The 17,402-nt window shown below is 39.7% G+C and overlaps 1 protein-coding gene across 16 annotated transcripts in view; it reads right to left on the reverse strand.

Annotated features, from left to right (window-relative positions):
- The window catches only part of PLEKHM3 (pleckstrin homology domain containing M3), a 196,807-nt gene that overhangs the window by 36,033 nt on the left and 143,372 nt on the right, over positions 1 to 17,402 (reverse strand). Inside the window, exon 7 of one of the 16 annotated variants that reach the window (XR_006205673.1) lies at positions 4,680 to 4,932. The exons of 14 other annotated variants lie outside the window; for them this stretch is intronic. Coding sequence is in view for 1 of the 2 variants with exons in the window: in XM_042949949.1 (XP_042805883.1) it covers positions 4,834 to 4,932 (99 nt within the window). In the remaining variant the exon portion in view is untranslated. Of the gene's footprint in view, positions 1 to 3,853; positions 4,933 to 17,402 lie in introns of those variants that run through there. One more of the 16 variants, XM_042949949.1, reaches the window with a different exon arrangement.

The following is a 17,402-nucleotide window of genomic DNA, read 5'->3' on the forward strand; positions in this document are numbered from 1 at the left end:
AAGTTACTCCCATTTGCCCCCTAACCTATCCCTTCTCCCCTAAGCTCTAGGCAACCAATAATCTACTTTTTCTTCTATAGATTTACCTATGTTGGCCATTTCATATCAATAGAATCATACAATATATGGCCTTTTGTGGCTGGCTTCTTTCATTCAGCATAGTGTTTTCAAGGTTCATGTTGATTCTTTTTTGAATATCTCTGGTGTAAGTCCCTTTTTCCTGTCTTCCCCAGCCTATTATCACTCTTCTCTAGACTGATGAAATAATCTTCTAGTTTTATTTCTGGATGCCAGCCTTTTCCCTTTGGTCCATCCAGTGTATATACTAATCAGTTTTGGACATCGCTTTTATCAAGTATCATCTCTTCTTTCAAATCTTGGTGAATTCTTATTTTATCATTAAGAAAATCTCTTCACTCATTCATTTCATAAAATGATATTGAGTTACTGTGTCCCAGGCACTCAATACAAGAATGAACTGGACGGGATTGGAGCTTACATTTTTGCTTGGTGTGCAAGGGTCTCCATAAGCTGATTCCATCCATACTATTTATCTAAGCTCAGTTTCCAATTTTTACTGTATATCTCCTGTTGTGAGAAAACTTTTCCCTGTGTAGAATGTGCTTACATTTGCTCTTGGGCCCTCACCCTTGTCATTTCCTCTATCTTAAGTTTCACTTCTTAACACATATTTAAATTTCACCTAGGCTTCATAGCTCAGATCTAGTCAGCTTGATGTGGAAAGCCATCTTTGGCTACCTCAGCTGTTATGAATGTCTTGTGCTTTGTATAATTTACTTTTACATCATATAATTTAATACAGAACTTGATGCTGTTTTGTACTCTTTACTATTGTTTAACATGTGATTGTTTTGCTTATCCAACTAGATCGAACGTATAAAAATGGTGATACTACCTATAAAATGGTGATTTTATATGGAGAAATCTGAGAATGTCAATTGCTGGAAGGCAAAGACTGAGTCTCATACTTGTCTTAAATGTCCCCTCTCTGCCAGGGACGTAAGCTCTTGTTGACTGACCAGGGAGGTGTTCCTGTTTTCCCTCCTTGGCAGCAGCAGCAGTCACATTTCAGGGCTGTCTTTGTGTCACAAACATTTTCAGTCATTCTGCTGTGTGATTTAGGGAGGAGCACAAAGAGTGCGTGGACCTGGTGGTTGCTCAGCTGTTCAGGAACTTTTTTGGCTTCTTTACACTTGATTAATTACTCTTCCTATGTGTTAGCTTAGGTTCATGGCCACGTTCCAAAGAGCTGAAGATGCTGAAAGTTTCTCCTCCAGGACAGTGAGGTAATAGTCTATACATTTATTTTTGAATTTTTTAATATTACAGAAAGGAAAACTTCATACTTACAGTTTGCCAGAGGTACAGATATATGTAGGAGGCTTAAGTCTTGTCTTTGAATACAACTACTAGCAACACTGGGAACAGAATCTAGCTATTAGGGCTTCTGGTCTAGAGGTCTTATTACTATAACGAAGTAGATTCCAGGTGTGAAATCTCCTAGGGTTCTTTTTAAAAACCAGATCTATCTTTGTTTTGAACAACTGCGTAAAAAGAAACCAAATGTCCTGCCTCTACCATCTCCTCCTGCCCCCAAGAGTCTTGCAACTTTCACTCCCAATTCCTAGCCATCTTGGTGGGGGCTTAAGGCTAGGGACATATTCCATAAACACCATGAAGATAGTGGCACCAAAGAAGACCAAAGCCCAAGCAGCCACTATCTTCAGGTTCCAACTGAGAACAAAGTAGAAAAGAGCTGTCAGGATACCAATGGACCTGGAAAATGACTATGGGCAGGAAAAAGTCAAATGTCCAACAAGCCAATAGGTGGCCAACAAGTGCACAACCTGAGAGAAGTCTTCTGTGTCAACCCTAAGTTGGAGTACCTCCCTAGGCAGTATTACTGCCCAGAGTAACAACAGTCTTCGATAGGGTCCAGCATGAGGAAAAGTTCCACTAACTGCGTTATTTAGATTAGAGTCGATCCAGGAGATTCTGATATCACTGAGAGCAAGCCAGGACCAACCAGGACAAAGTAAATCACAAAAGTGCATCCTTAATAAAACTGGTCAAAGCTTGTTTTTAAAAAATCTATCATTTTTGCTTCTTGTCGACTTGACTATTTTTCTGGCATGTGGGAGTTGATTCATCAGTCTCCCAGAGAGATTGACATTACAGAGTTTTCCATATTCCCTCAGAACTTAGTTGTTTCTGGGTAAGGGGAAGCAGCAAGGCAGAGCACAAATTCTACTTCATCTGCCTTCTAGCCATGAGACCAAATTTGGCAAGTTACTTAACCTTTTTGAGCCTTAGTTCCTCAACTTAAAAATCAGGATAATGTCTACCTTGCAGGGTTGAAAGAAGCATCAGATTTAATATAATGAAAGTACTGGGCATAATGTCTAACTTAGAGCAAGTAATCAATAAGTCATAGCTTATTATTAGCTTATCTTAATCGAAACAGAAACTTTATATGATTTAGATTCATTCTTTATCTCAAACACTTGTGATTTATAGCAAGGGGGAGAAAAAAAGGTCTTTCTTTTAATGTTTATTTATTTTTAAGAGAGAGAGAGAGAGGGAGAGAGAGCATGAGAGGGGGGATGGGTAGAGAGAGAGAGGGGGACAGAGGATCCCATCCTCACTGACAGCAGTGAGCCTGATGTGGGGCTTGAACTCATGAACCGTGAGATCATGACCTGAGCTAAAGTAGAATGCTCAACCGACTAAGCCACCAGGCACCCCAAAAAGGTTTTTTTTACATGTCATTTTTACTTATTTTATTTTATTTACTTTTAATGTTTACTTATTTGTGGGAGAGAGAGAGAGAGAGAGAAAGACAGAGCACAAGCAGGGTAGGGGAAGAGAGAGACAATCACAGAACCCAAAGCAGGCTCCAGGCTCTGAGCTGTCAGCACAGAGCCCAACGTGGGGCTCAAACTCATGAGCTGCGAGATCATGACCTGAGCCGAAGTCAGCCACTCAACCAACTGAGCCACCCAGTGCCCCTACATGTCATTTTTAAAAGGCATCAGACTGTCTTTCTGTTTGGATAGGATCAGTTGAGATTAATGTAAAGTGTATAGATCCATTCCGTTCAACACTGCTGTTAATGAGAGAACAGAGCTCATACGACAGACAGGCAGCCCGAATGCTGGGGAAAGACATGTAACACACCTCAAACTTGATTTGAATCACTCATATAATACTTTAGCAACACTTGGAAATTGTCTTTCTTAATCTTTTCATTCTTGTAATTAAATTGGTCACAAGTTAATAGAACTTCATCACAATCCATCAAAAGTCACAAGGCCATTCCATGTTTAGCAGAACAAGGCTACTGGTTTTAGTTAACCAGGTGGTCATTTAGATAAGTCACGAGTGAAGGTGAAATAGATCTCTGACATGAGGTTTGGTTATCCCTCCACTTATCGTCCCCAAAGTGCCAGCCTATGTGGATAAAATTATGACAAAGTAATTAGCAGAAAACATATGTAGCTCTTCCCCCCTTTCCCACCCCCCACACTCAACCTCCTTCACCTTGTCCATGCCAAACTGCCCTATCTCCTTGAGAAAAGGCAGATGTCCAAAATAGTGAAAAGGAGTTTGCTTCTGTTTTCCATTAAACTGAATTTCTTGTACTAAGGAACGCACTAGTCTGATCTACCTAGTTGGAGACTGTGCATATGTGATTATTTCAGAGTTTTTTAAGGGTCAGGTAGTCAAAGAATACACACTTTCATTTGTAATTTAAAACTATGCGTCCTCTCATCACACGGAAGGATAAGGGCAAAATCAACACCAAGCTGGTATCTTCTTCCCCGTTTTGCTATTTTTTTTTTTTTTTTTTTTTTTTACTTTTGCAATCTTTCTACAAATTCTTTTCACTCATCATTTCAGGTAGTTCTAAAACTCCAGGAGCCGCCAAATAGCACTTTTCATGATCCAGCTGACTGACAAATATACCAAATCTGCTTATCCGTCTTGTGTGACTGCGGCCCACGAAAGCTGCCTGGTTGAACTTCCAGTTCAGGGATACACACGTTTCCCCCCCTTTCTATTCTGGTCAAGATGGTCAGCATTGGAATTTGAGGCCTATGGCTTTCTTGCAGACTAAGACAACAGTCTTTATTTGATTTACTTTCTTGCAGACCAATCAAAAATTACAATTAAGTTAAAAAATAACCTAGTGCTGCCTTCTCCAAACCACAGTTTCAGAAACAGCTGCTTATTACTCATGTGTGGCACCAGGAAATTGCAGTGTCATGTTCAAGGTCTGTGGCCAATAGAGATCTGTGGGATTGGGAAAAGGGCACAAATGATTCTTTTGTGTCCGTTGCCTTCACTCCCTTGGCACCACCACAACATTCAAGATCTACGGGGGGAGAGGGACAGACCACTAGTGACTTGGACAAGAAAAAAGAAAAAACTCTTTCTCATTGAATCTCTTCATGCACTGGCTAATTCCTACCCCCTGATTTGTCCAGTTACCTTGCATCTCAATACAGGCATTCCTCAGCCATTGTGTAACATCTAGACTCGGGACAACTGTTGGGAATACTGTGATGAAGAGGCCTGTTGCACTTGACAAACGGCCCCTCCTTAAAAGTCTAACCCAAAGACCCCATTCATGGTAAACAAAGCCACCTGCCACTCACCAGTGGTAACAAGCTCGCTTGATGAGATGAAAGAATCAAAACTGTCACACGTTGTAAAATGATTTCAAATATAATTTAGTTGGCATTTGCTTGGCCAGAGGACCATGAGAGAGGTTGTGCTCACTATATTTTCTCTGAGTGCCATTTGTCGGCGTTAACAGGTGGGTACGGTGAAGTCCAGTGATCTCGGCCAGGTGAGTTTGTGAAGAGCTAGGAAAAAGCAGTCTGTAGATTCTTCCCGGGCTGGAAAACCCTAGCACACAGAATATTCTGAATTTTCATTCAATTCTAAATTTTACTATTCTTAATTGTAAGTCTTTAAAAATAAAAAATAAAAAGAATGCCACCGTATTATTTTTCTTAAAAATAGAAAATAACTAGGGGAGCCCGGCTGGCTCAGTCGGCAGAGCACGTGACTCTTGATCTCAGGGTGGTGAGTTCACCCACATAGGGCTCAGAACTTACTTAAAAAGGAGGGGGGATAACTAGTAAAGGGGATTTTCATATTTCAAAAAGTTTGTTAAAATGCCATTTCCCCATTGCTAACCTTTGAGCCCCTTATTATGGCTCAGTCCTGGGTTGTTTGTATATAAACAGAAAACTTCTCTAATTAGCTGCTCTTCACCCCTCTCACAGGACTGAAACTTTGGTTAATGAAGCACTTCCCTGAGGGTGGATTATGATGTCACCAATTAGCTCTTATCTGAGCCTCTCCCAAAGGTGACAATTTCTACTTAGACTTTGTAAACTATGTGATAATTTAATCTGGGTTGATGTAATTGGGTAGATTTGTGAGTGGTCATCATCATTTCTATCAGATCACATTTTGCTTCCTGCTGGAAACAGCCTCAGGGAATAAAAGAAAAAATTTTTTCAATTTCAATTGTCTTCAATGGGTGAATAACAGATGAACCCAAGAACACAAATTTCTTATTCAGAAAAATATCTGGGGTGGGGCCTACTTCAGACAGGTTTTCTGCACTAGGTAAAGTGCCTCCAGGGGTGTGGCCTCATCAGGCCACAACCTCAAGGAACTCCAGTGGAAACATTTACAAAGGGTGAGTACAATTATGGGGTCCACATGTTGTGAGCCCCCCAAACAGGCCATACAGTCTGATAGAGGTACACATGTATTTATGAGGAATATAATTAAAATAGTTTAAATGGAAACAAGTCCAGAAAATTCTCATGGTATGGTCAGCAGAATTTTACTTCTCTGTTGAGTTTATTAGTTATATGTCTGAAATTAATTATATTTAGGTCTCTATTGTTCATTTTGGCTCTAGTTAAGATAATACTGACTCACTGAGTAGTAAATAAGGAAAGGCCCTAAGTGATCTTTTAAACTCAGCTTCCTTAATATATGAGAAAACTGAGGTCTAGAGGTGATGTGTGCTGCCCAAGATCACTTGGCCAGCTGGTGACAGACCCAGACTCCCCCTCTTATGCACATTTCACTACTCTAGGAAGGAGCCTTTCTAAGGATATCTTAGGTCAGAGTGCAGCCTCTGGGTTTGGCTCAGCCTGAGAATTCTGAGGTCTCTGGATGCCTACTGACCCGCCATGTAGAAATGGATTTCTAAACTGATTTGGTTCCCGCACGGAAACAAGACGCACAGCCTGCATTGATCCAGGCTTATCGCCATGATTTCCATCTGAACTGGACCTGCTGTGCCTTACAGATTTTTTTTGTCCAACACATTTACTCCTTGTATGAAACTTCCCTTAAATGGTCACATCTTGTGTTGTTTTCTGAATATGGAACATGATTTTAAATATTATATTATTATCAGTTGAACTGGGAAATTCATCAGTTAAAGTAATCACCAAATTCTGTGACAAAAATGGACTTACCATCAACTTAAACCCTAGCCTATTTACCAAAACTAGAGATGTAACTTCTTAAAAGGAGTGGCAACTACAGCTGGGGAGAGCAAAGCAAAACAGAACAACTCCCTCTACGCATGTGATGTGGGAGGAATTAAAGAAGTATGGCTTTTCAGAGAGAGCTTGAGTAGAGACCACTATAAAACATCTTAACAGGAAACAACAAAAGACTCCACATTTGAAGAGATACGGAAATACAGGAGAAATCAAGGCAATATTAGCTGATCATGTAAGGACAGGAGACACATAACAGGCAGAAAGTGAAGAAGGGAAGGAGAAGTAGGGAAAGGATGGAAACAAAAAAGAAAAAAAAGTTAAGAAAATAGAAAAGGTCAATTCAAATGCTCACAAAGAGAAACAAAGGACAGGGCTGACCAACAGCAGATAAAGGAGTGACACTTCTTGGCTTCTATTCCCAGTTATGTCCCCGGTAAGCTGTGCAACCTTTTTTATAAGTCACTTCACTTCTCCGTGCCTCAGTTTCCTTATCTACAGAATAAAGGGATTGTACTAAGTCGTTCAAAACTACAGGATCAATAAGGATCCCTCTCAGTTTGAAGATTCTATGATTTTGTGATTAACCAACAGGGAAGACATCAAAAGAAGCTTGTTGAATACCCCCAGGAATGTAGAAAGGGAATATCTGGGGAGATAGATAAAAGGTGAGTTTAACCAGACTAATTAGAAGATACCCAAGGAAATTTTCAAAAGAAGTGAAATAATGTCACCAGCTTTTTATTCCTCTGCTTGCTGAGTGCCATTCAAAGAGGGAGTTAATGCTTTTTAGGAATCATCCCTCACAGGTGTGCAACCAGATATCGGTTTTCCTGAAGACGTCTGCAAATCCCTTCCTGTCGTCAATGCATTTAATTAGTTAAAAGTTTAGATAGCACTTAGGGATGGAAAGCACAATATAAGTGCTCAACATTATTATTACTTCACAGCTTTTATGAGACCAGCAGTGCCTAAGATTAAATGAAAAACCAAAATGGGTTTCTGGCTAGAAGGTTCTGATCTAATAAATTGCTAGGTTACTGATGTGAGGAAAAACAAACCCTGCACATAAACTGGAATAGGTGCTCTTTATTAGCTTGCATGCCATTGTCTTAAGACAACTGGTAATTTTTATTCCTCACCTCAAGGCGTCAACAAATAGTAAACCACCACTCACCGCACAGTACTGATTATGATTTCATACATCCTGTTTTTCAAGAATATTATCTACTGTGTTTGTGGTGTCTGTATGCTGGGCATCTATAAATGCACGATATGGGTTCAAATGTGTATGGGAACTTACTATACAGTAAAAGAGGGTAAAGATAAATTATTTAATAAATGATGCTGTGGCAACTGGTGAGACATTGTGGAAAAAATAAAACTGAATCTCTAACTCATTCCATAAGAAAATGTAATTGCAGATAAATTGAAGATTTAACTATGAAAAGAAAACCATAAAAGTATTTTAAAACTACAAAAAAATATTAGAGAAAAATGTTAGCAAAATATTTACATGGGGCAAATATTTTATAATCTTAGAAGCCATAAGAGAGTGATAAATGTGAACATGTAAAATTAAAATATTAGTAAAATACAAAATACCACTTACAAAATGACATGACAAAAACAAACTGGGAAAAAACAGCTCCCATTTATATAAAAAAGTGCCAATTTCCTTAATAAATAAAGAGCTCTTTCAAATTAATAACAAAAAGACCAACAACGTAATTTAAATAGAGGTTCATGAAATAAATAGGCAATGAACACAAACTACAAATGGCAAACAACATAAAAAAGATGCTCAATCTTAATTACAATGGAAAAATATACAAATTAAAGTAATAGTGTGAAGCTACTTTTTATTGCTCAGATCGGCTAGGATTAAAAATATTATTAAGTGGCGCCTGGTTGGCTCAGTCAGTTAGGCGGCTGACTCTTCATTTGGGCTCAAGTCATGATCTCACCATTCGGGAGTTCGAACCTCACATCGGGCTCTGTGCTCACAGTGCAAGCCTGCTTTGGATCCTCTGTCTCCCTCTCTCTGCCCCTCCTCCACTTGCACATGTATGCTCTCTCTCTCTCTCAAAAATAAATAAATGTTAAAAAAATTAATGTTTAATTAATTTAACATGGGTGTAGGAAAACAGGCACTCTCAAGATACTGAATGGAAGTATAAACTGGTTCCACCTTTTCAGAAGGCAAGTGGCAATACTTGTGAAACTACAAAGCACACACACCCTTTGACCCGGCTGTCCCACATTAACTCATTTACACTACATAGCCACACAAGTGCTCAGAGAAATAAACGAGGGTGTTTGCTGCAGTATTGGTTCTAATAGAGAATGCACTGGTTAAAAATTAAGGTAACTAGACTATGCATATAGCTGATAAAAGAATGAGGTAAACCTTTGTGTGTACTAAATGTGCACGTATGTCCAGATGTCCACAGAACACTATTAAGTGAAAAAGGCAAGATGCAGAAAGGTAGTATTGCTTGATCCCATTTGCAAAAAAAAGTTAACGTTTGTAAATGAGTAGAGATATCTAGAAGGAGACAGACTGGCTATAGTTAACAAAAGCTATCTCTGCAGAATGGTATGTCAGGGGAGAGAAGGGCAGACTGTAAAAATAGAATTCTGTAATGAAATATCAGAAAAAGAAATTAAGGAAACAATTCCATTTACAATTGCATCAAAATGAATAAAATACCTAGGAATAAATTTAACCAAGGAGGTGAAAGACCTGCACACTGAAAACTATAAGACACTGATGAAAGGAACTGAAGATGAAACACATAAATGGAAAGATTTTTGTGCTTATGGATTGGAAGAAATTAGTATTTTTTAAAATTATTTTTTTAATGTTGATTTTTGAGAGAGAGACAAGAGTGTGAGCAGGGGAGGGGAGAGAGAGAGAGAGAGAGAGAGAGAGAGAATCTGAAATAAGCTCCAGACTCTGAGCTGTCAGCACAGAACCCAACCAACCCGGGCTCAAACTCGGGAACAGCAAGATCATGACCTGAGCTTAACCGACTGAGCCACCCAGGTGCCCCAGTATTTTCTTTTAAAGTTTACTTATTTATTTTTGAGAGAGAGAGAGAATATCCCAAGCAGGTTCCGTCTTGTCAGCACAGAGCTGGAGGCAGGGCTTGAACTCATAAATAGCGAGTCAGACGGTTAACCAACTGAACCACCCAGGCTCCCCTGGAAGAATTAGTATTGTTAAAATGCCCATACTATCCAAAGAAATCTACAGATTCAGTGGAATCCATACCAAAATTCCAATGGCAGTTTTCATAGAAATAGAACAAAAAATCCTAAAATTTGTAGGGAACCACAAAAGACACCAAATTGCCAAAGCAATCTTGAGAATGAAGAACAAAGCTGGAGGCATCATGCTCCCCGATTTCAAACTATGTTACAAAGCTATAGTATCAAAAAAGTATGGTATTGGCATAAGAAGAGACCCATATCTCATTGGCACAGAATAGAATCCAGAAATAAACCACATGTATATAGTCAATTAATGACAAAGGAGCCAAGAACATATGATGGGGAAAGGACATTTTCTTCAATAAATGGTGCTGGGAAAACTGGACAGGCACATGCAAAAGAACGAAATTGGACCACTATCTTATACATACACAAAAAATTAACTCGAAATGGATTAAATATTTGAATGTTAAGACCTGAAGCCATAACATTCCTAGAAGAAAACTTAGGTGGTAAGCCATCTGACATCATTCTTGGCAAGGATTTTTGTTTGGATTTGATAACAAAAGCAATGGCTACAAAAGCAAAAATAAACAAGTAGGACTACATCAGACTAAAAAGCTTCACAGAAAAGGAAATCATTGACAAAATGAAATGGCAACCTAGTGTAAACCATATATTTTCCTTTTCCTTTTTCCTATCTCCTTTCCTTTCCTCTCCTCTCCTCTTTCCTTTCCCCTTTCCTTTCCTTTCCTCTCCTCTCCTCTTTCCTTTCTCCTCTCCTCTCCTCTCCTCTCCTCTCCGTTCCCCTCCCCTCCCCTCCCCTCCCCTTCCCTCCCCTTTTTTAAGTAGGCTTCACACACCCAGTGTGGAGCCCAATGTGGGGCTTGAATTCACAACCCTGAGATCAAGAACTGAGCTGAAATCAAGAGTCAGATGCTTAGCCAACCGAGCCACTCAGGCACCCCAATCCTATATTTGATAAGATGTTAATATACAAAATATATAAAGAATTCATACAACTCAACAGCAAAAAGGAATCTGATTAAAAAATGGGCAGAAAATCTGAACATTTTTCCAAAGAAGACATACAGATGGTCAACAGGTACATGAAAAGTGCTCAATATCACTAATTATCAGGGAAACAGAAGTCAAAATCACAGTGAGCTATCAGATCACATCTTTTAGAATGGCTTATTATTGAAAAGGCAAAAAATGACAAGTGTTGGCAAGAATGTGGCAAAAAGGGGAACCCTTGTGAACTGTTGGTGGGGATGTAATTTGGTGCAGCCACTATGGAACATGGTATGGAGATTCCTCAAAAAACTAAAAATAGAATCACCATATGATCCAGCAATTCTACTTCTGGGTATTTATCTAAAGAAAATGAAAATACTAACGAGAAAAGACGTCTGTACTCCCATTAATGCTGCGGCATTATTTACAAGAGCCAAAATATAGAAACAATCTAAGTGTTCATCAATGGATAAATGAATAGAGAGACTGTGATACACACACACACACACACACAGAGGAATATTACTCAGTCATAAAAAACAGTGAAATCTTGTCATGTGTGACAACAGGGATGAACACTGAAGGTATTATGCTAAGAGAATCTAAATTCTCATATATATGGAATCTAAAACAAACAATAGCAAAACCCCAAGCTCACAGATACAGAGAACAGGTTGGTGGTGGTTGTCAGGGGTAGTGGGGGTTGGAGAGTGAAATGGGTAAAGAGGGTCAAAAGGTACACATGTCCAGCCATAAAACAGTTAAGTTATGGGGGGGGTAATGTATAGCATGGTGACTGTAATTAATACTGTATTGCACATTTGAAAGTTGCTAAGAGCGTAGATCTTAACAATTCTCATCACAAGAAAAAAAGTCGTTAACTACGTGTAGTGATTTATGTTGTGGTGACCATTTCGCAATATACACAAACAGTGAATCATGTTGCACACCTGAAATGAATATAATGTATGTCAATTAGATCTCAATAAAAAAGGAAAGAAAGCTATCAGACATTCAAAGGTGATAACTTCTTAGAAGTAAAAGGGGGGTGGGTAGTAAGTGTGGAGAGAAAAGAGAAATTTGGGTGGTAACACCGGAAGAACAAATTGGTGACTGGGTGACTGTGTGGATGATGTTTGTAATACAGAGTTAAACTCTATTTTGATGTTTGTAAACAGCTTCTAAACCTCATGCCTGCCTCTTCTTGTGCCCCACACCTGGGCAAGCTGATGGGACGTGTTCTCCCTTAGCACCTGCAGGAGATTCAAACCACCCAATTTCCTGCTTCCTACCGGAATCCTCACCCAGGCCCACCCCCTAACCGCAATAAAAGCCTTAAGCCAGTCTGCTTTCCTTATTCTCTCCAGTCATTTTGGAAGAGTTTGAGCTCTGCTCGTCCCTGAAACCTCAATTTGTAAGTAACTAGCCTTTTCATGCTTTCAAAAAATATATATATATATTTCTGTTTTTTCATGTCTAAATTATGAATGCAAGTTAACTTTCATAATGTTTAAATTGTTAAAAAACGACAGCTCTACAAAGCATGGCTTTAGAAATGTAATTTGCATATGCATATATGTAAACTTTACAAAAATGTAGATGACCTTCATTTTCTGGTTTTGTATGGCCTGTGTTTTTACTCGTCTCTGATAATGTTTATTTTCACAAAAGGTCTTGAAAATTGCCTATCAGTGAACCTGTCATGACTGCATTAGACTTGATGCTTGTATCTAAGGAGACCTGTGTGTCTAATCAGAATGTTCTCTGACTTATGGGTGTTTTTAGGTTTTGGAAGGTAACACTGCCCCATTCAATTAGAATGACTTATAAGATATGTGGAGTGTCAATAGCCCTATCTAATACCAGGCAATTTAAGGTCAGGTTTTTGTTTACATAATTATCACTGAATTCTAGACATTTAATCTTATCTCTTTAAATACCTAACTGGGAGTCAGTAAGTAAGCAATCATGATGCATATTGCATTTTCTATGAATCTCACTTAAATGTTTTAAATGCCCTTTGGCGGTTCTACTTTTTCTTTCCTGCCCTCTCAGAAATGACCTGCCCTCACAGCTCCCTCCCCTGACATTATTTGATCTTGATCACCTGGTTGGTGAACAAATTCCTATAGCTTTAAATTGTGTTTTTTGTAGTCACTAGGAGGAGAAACAGTAGTGGTATCAGATCCTTTTATCCATTCCCCAGATATTCAAAGGTTATAATAATTTCATACCACCCAGCGTACTGTGCAGGGGAGTCTGTTCCCCAACTTGAACATTTTTGTCACGTAGTTTGGTGTGAATCCAAGGAGAGAGAAGTCAATGCGCTGACTGACCTGCCTTAGACTTGGCCTTAAGCAAAAAATGAAAACCGTGAATTTACAACAGGAGGACATTCAAAGACAAGATCAGGTTCAAAGAGAAAAGCATTTTGAATAGCATGCTCACATGTGACATGTTCAGAGTTTCGGCAAAATCTAAATGGAAAAGTGTGTGAAGAAAGAAAGCCCGGCAAGGGGCCAGTTTTCCAGAGGGCTGAGGGCAGATCAACCGTGATCTGCCTCCTTCTCCACACCACCCAATGGCCTGCCTTTCTCCCTTCCGGCATCTCTATGTCACTGGGCCAGAAGAGAGGACTCTTCTACAGTTGTGTGCTACTGCTCGTAGCTCTAGTGAAGGAAAACTACCAAGCAGGTCAGAGTTTCGTACAAATCGTAGAGGTTTCGGTTTTCCTCGGGCCCTCTGTGCTTCAGGCACACGGTTAATCAAAAAAGGATTTTACTTTGTTCCCTCAGTCTTTCTCCTTTACTTTTTATTTATTTTATTTTATTTTTTTAAGTGAAGAGCACTCAGCTCATTGAAACTCCAGGAAGTTGGTGAGTAGCTTCTTGTCAGCTGGGAGAAGAGGGTTCATTGGCTACCTCATATATTAAATTGAGGTATCCCATACATAAGGTATAGTGCACAGATCTTAGGTACAACTCCAGGAAATTTTAAACGTGTGCAAAACTATTGCCCTGTTTGCTCTCTCGGCCTCCAGCTCCAACCACGCCAACCCATTCTCTATGGCATCACCAGCAGGATCTTATTAAAATATCTGACCAAGTGATGAAAATGACATCAGCTGTTGTATCACCCCCACAGCAGTGACTGTTTAATTTGTGCCAGTCACTTCCCTAAGCTTTTTAACTCATTTTCTCCATTAAGCTAATACAAGTCAAGTACTTGGAACATTTGCAGGCACACTGTGAGCACTAAATAAATAACTATTATGTACAAGAACCCTGAAAGGTCAATACTGTTATCATTGCCAATTTGCAGGTGACAAAACTGAGGCTCATAAGGCTTATGTCCTTTGCTCAAGGTCGCCCAGCTTAAACGTGTGGAGTAGGGAGCTGGACTCCCAGGGCCCGGTGCTAACCACTCCAGTACATTCCTAGAGCTGGTATTTCTTTAATGAAAACCCCTTGAGGCCTCCTCAGCCCCTATAAGATAAGGTCTCAACTCCTTAGCATGGCCTGCAAGGTCTTCCCACAAGCTAGGTACATCCACTCTTTGCAAACTTGCTTCTAGTTTTTATCTACTGTGCCTCTGTCTCCTGCTCTCATGATGCCTGCCTACCTCATCATTCCCTCAAAAAGTTTTGCTTGATAACTACTATCTATTGCTATCATCATGGAGAAGTTCTGGATGTTTTCTATATTTACTTCCAATTCTTATTGCAACTGCCCAGGATAAGTAGCATCTTCACTCCTTTCACAGGTCAGTAAGTTTGGGCATAGAAAGCTTCAGGGACTGGTCGCCTGGTCAGAGGACCAACAGGCACCAAAGCTGGAGTTTCAACTCGGGCCCGTATGGTTTCCATGCCTAGTCATTCCTACTCCATTACCATGCCTCTCCAGGCACGCGCTCTCATACCTGGCCCAAATGCCACCTAGTTTCTAAGGCATTTTTGCCTCTAGCCACTACCTGACCCCATCTTGCTCTGCTGCCCTTCCATGGGTATAAACAGATCACTTGTTAAGGAGGAATGGGTCCTGCTCCATTTCCATTTCGGGCCTTTCCAAGTGCATTCAACCTTTGTATTCAAAAAGCTGAAACAGGATATTTCTGGGATATTCCTACTGCAGGCCCCGGAACCAAACACTTAAATGCCAACTTTGTCCCAACAAAATGGCAAGCCTTTGACCAGATGAGGTTATGGTTTCATGGCGTGAACCTAGAGGGCAGAGGGGTTGCTGCCAGTTAAACACCACATGCACTTTAGCAGAGCCTCCAGGGGATGTGTGATTCACGCGCTCCTGGGACGTGCACAATTCCTGAGGGATGAGCTAGTCGGCTCTCCAAACATGAGACAATAGAGGATGAATGCTGTGGGCAGCCAGAAAGGCCAGAGTGGGCAATTTTTGAACTGCTCTTGAAAAGCATTTTATCATTGGAATAGCTAACATTCTTGTTGATTATGTAGAATAAAAAACACTGAAGCATTTGAACATTTGGTGCATGTTCAGCTCCTTCTGCACCTCAAAAATGAATCTTAATGCGCAGTCTGTAAAAGGCTCCTAACTTGACAGGAAGTAGCTGGCTCTGCAACTGCCTCCTGACAAGTTTTGGCAGCATTTGGCTGTGATCATTCAATCATAGTTGTATTTAAGATTGTAAAATAAGTTAATTCTTTTAGCTTATTAATCTTACATAAGTTTAAACTACATGTGTTTCTTTTCAAGTCCTGAGCTAAAAATTCTCACTGTTAAGAAAAAGTACAAAAAGTGCAAAAATTCAACTTGGAGTCAGTACAATTATTAAAATAATTTAAAAAGGAAATTGGGTTGACAAGGTGATTTCAAAGTTGATCTGGAGGGATAAAACGGCAGGCATAAGTGAGACAATTTTGTAAAACAAGGATATGAAGATACAGTTGTGCTACCAGACCTGAAAATATCATAAAATTCACATGATTGGTACTGGCCATTGGAATTGCTGCTGAGGAAATAGAAGTGATTGCTCAGAAACAGATCCCAGGACACACATGTAATTAGATTATATGAATATGGAATCAAAAGTCAGCATGGAAAGGACGGAGTATCTAAAAAAGGGCCTGAAATGACTACTTAACCATTTGGGGGGAAATTTCCCCTCTATCCTCACTTATACAATGAAGAAAAATCCCAGAAATTTCTTACTGAATGTATGAAATGAACTATTTGAAAAGACAAAATGCAACTTATCATTTATCAGATTCAACCATGGAGAAAGGCTTCGAAAGCCACAGGGGAAAAAAAAAATCACAACAGGGAAAAGTGGACAGATCTGAACTCATAAAAGTTGAAAACTTCTGTTTATCAAAAAGATCACATATAAAATCCAAGGACTAACAACAAAACTAGGAAAAACATGACCCGTAACATACAAGGAACTCATGTAAACTCAGTGGGGGAAAAAAAATAGTCTGTCCTCAAATGGGCAAAAGATGTGATCAAATTTTTTAAATGTAGTAATATGCAAAAACACATTTAGCTTCCCAAATAATAAAAAAAAAAAATAGGCAAAATCAAACGGTGATGAGGAATCTTTTTTTTTTTTTTTTTTTTTTTTGCCTCTAAAATTACCAAAAACGTGTGTGTATGCACGTGTGCGTGTATGTGTTTAAAATCCCTGGCTGATGCTCCAGAGATCTGAAGAGAGAACTTGATGTGTTGGCAGGTATAGATTTAGGAAAATGTATCTAGAGCTTTTAAAAAGTTCAAACCCTGACTGTAATAATTCCTCTTCTGAATTTACCTTAAATAATCAGAAGCTGAAGATTTTATACAAGGATGTATATCCTAGTATTATTTATAAGGAAAAGGCATTCAACTATAGCAATAGAATCTTCCACACGAAAGCAAAAGAGCTAGTGCTTCTGAAGGTTATTTAAAGCAAGACAAAAATTGATCTACTGTAAAGAATAAGCCATGTTTTATACCTATACATGCAGAGGAAAGACCTAGCCAGATGTGTATCCAATTGTTAACTGTGGTGGTGGGCTAATGGTAATGACAGGAGCAGCAGCAGCAGCAGCTAACCGTGGCCAGGTATGTGATCTCACTGAATCCTCACATCACCGTTAGATCTTACTCCCCTCGCTGTACATGAGGATGCCGAGCCAGTGGAGCTGGGACTCAAAGTCTGACCTACCAAGGGCTGGGATCTGAAACTCTCTGCCATCCTGCCTGGTGGTTATTTTCTCATTTTCTCCCTACTAACTGTTTGTGCTTCCCAAATTCTGTGCCATGAGTAGACTTTAATAATCTAGGGGAAAACACAACTTTTAAAAAAGTGAGTTGGGGCCAAGAAGCCCTTGGAAGTCTTGTGTTCTGTCCCATGACAGCCTGTGGTATGGGAGGCTGTGCCACCAGCGAGTCTTCTTTCTCTTGCCCTTGGCTCTGGGTTGTCTTTCCTAAATTTCCTGTCCCTTTCCCCTAGTCTTTCCAGTGCACATCGTGGAGTCAGTTGGCCTGGTGAGGGCGGGAAGCCCTTGGCGCATGGTGGTGCCATCCTAGAGCTGATCTGGACTAGTCTCTTCCTTCTCTTCTGCCTACCCTTAGACTTCCTGGCATCCCCTGGGAA

The sequence above is a fragment of the Panthera leo genome, chromosome C1 (assembly GCF_018350215.1).
Source record: "Panthera leo isolate Ple1 chromosome C1, P.leo_Ple1_pat1.1, whole genome shotgun sequence".
Lineage (NCBI taxonomy): Eukaryota > Metazoa > Chordata > Mammalia > Carnivora > Felidae > Panthera > Panthera leo.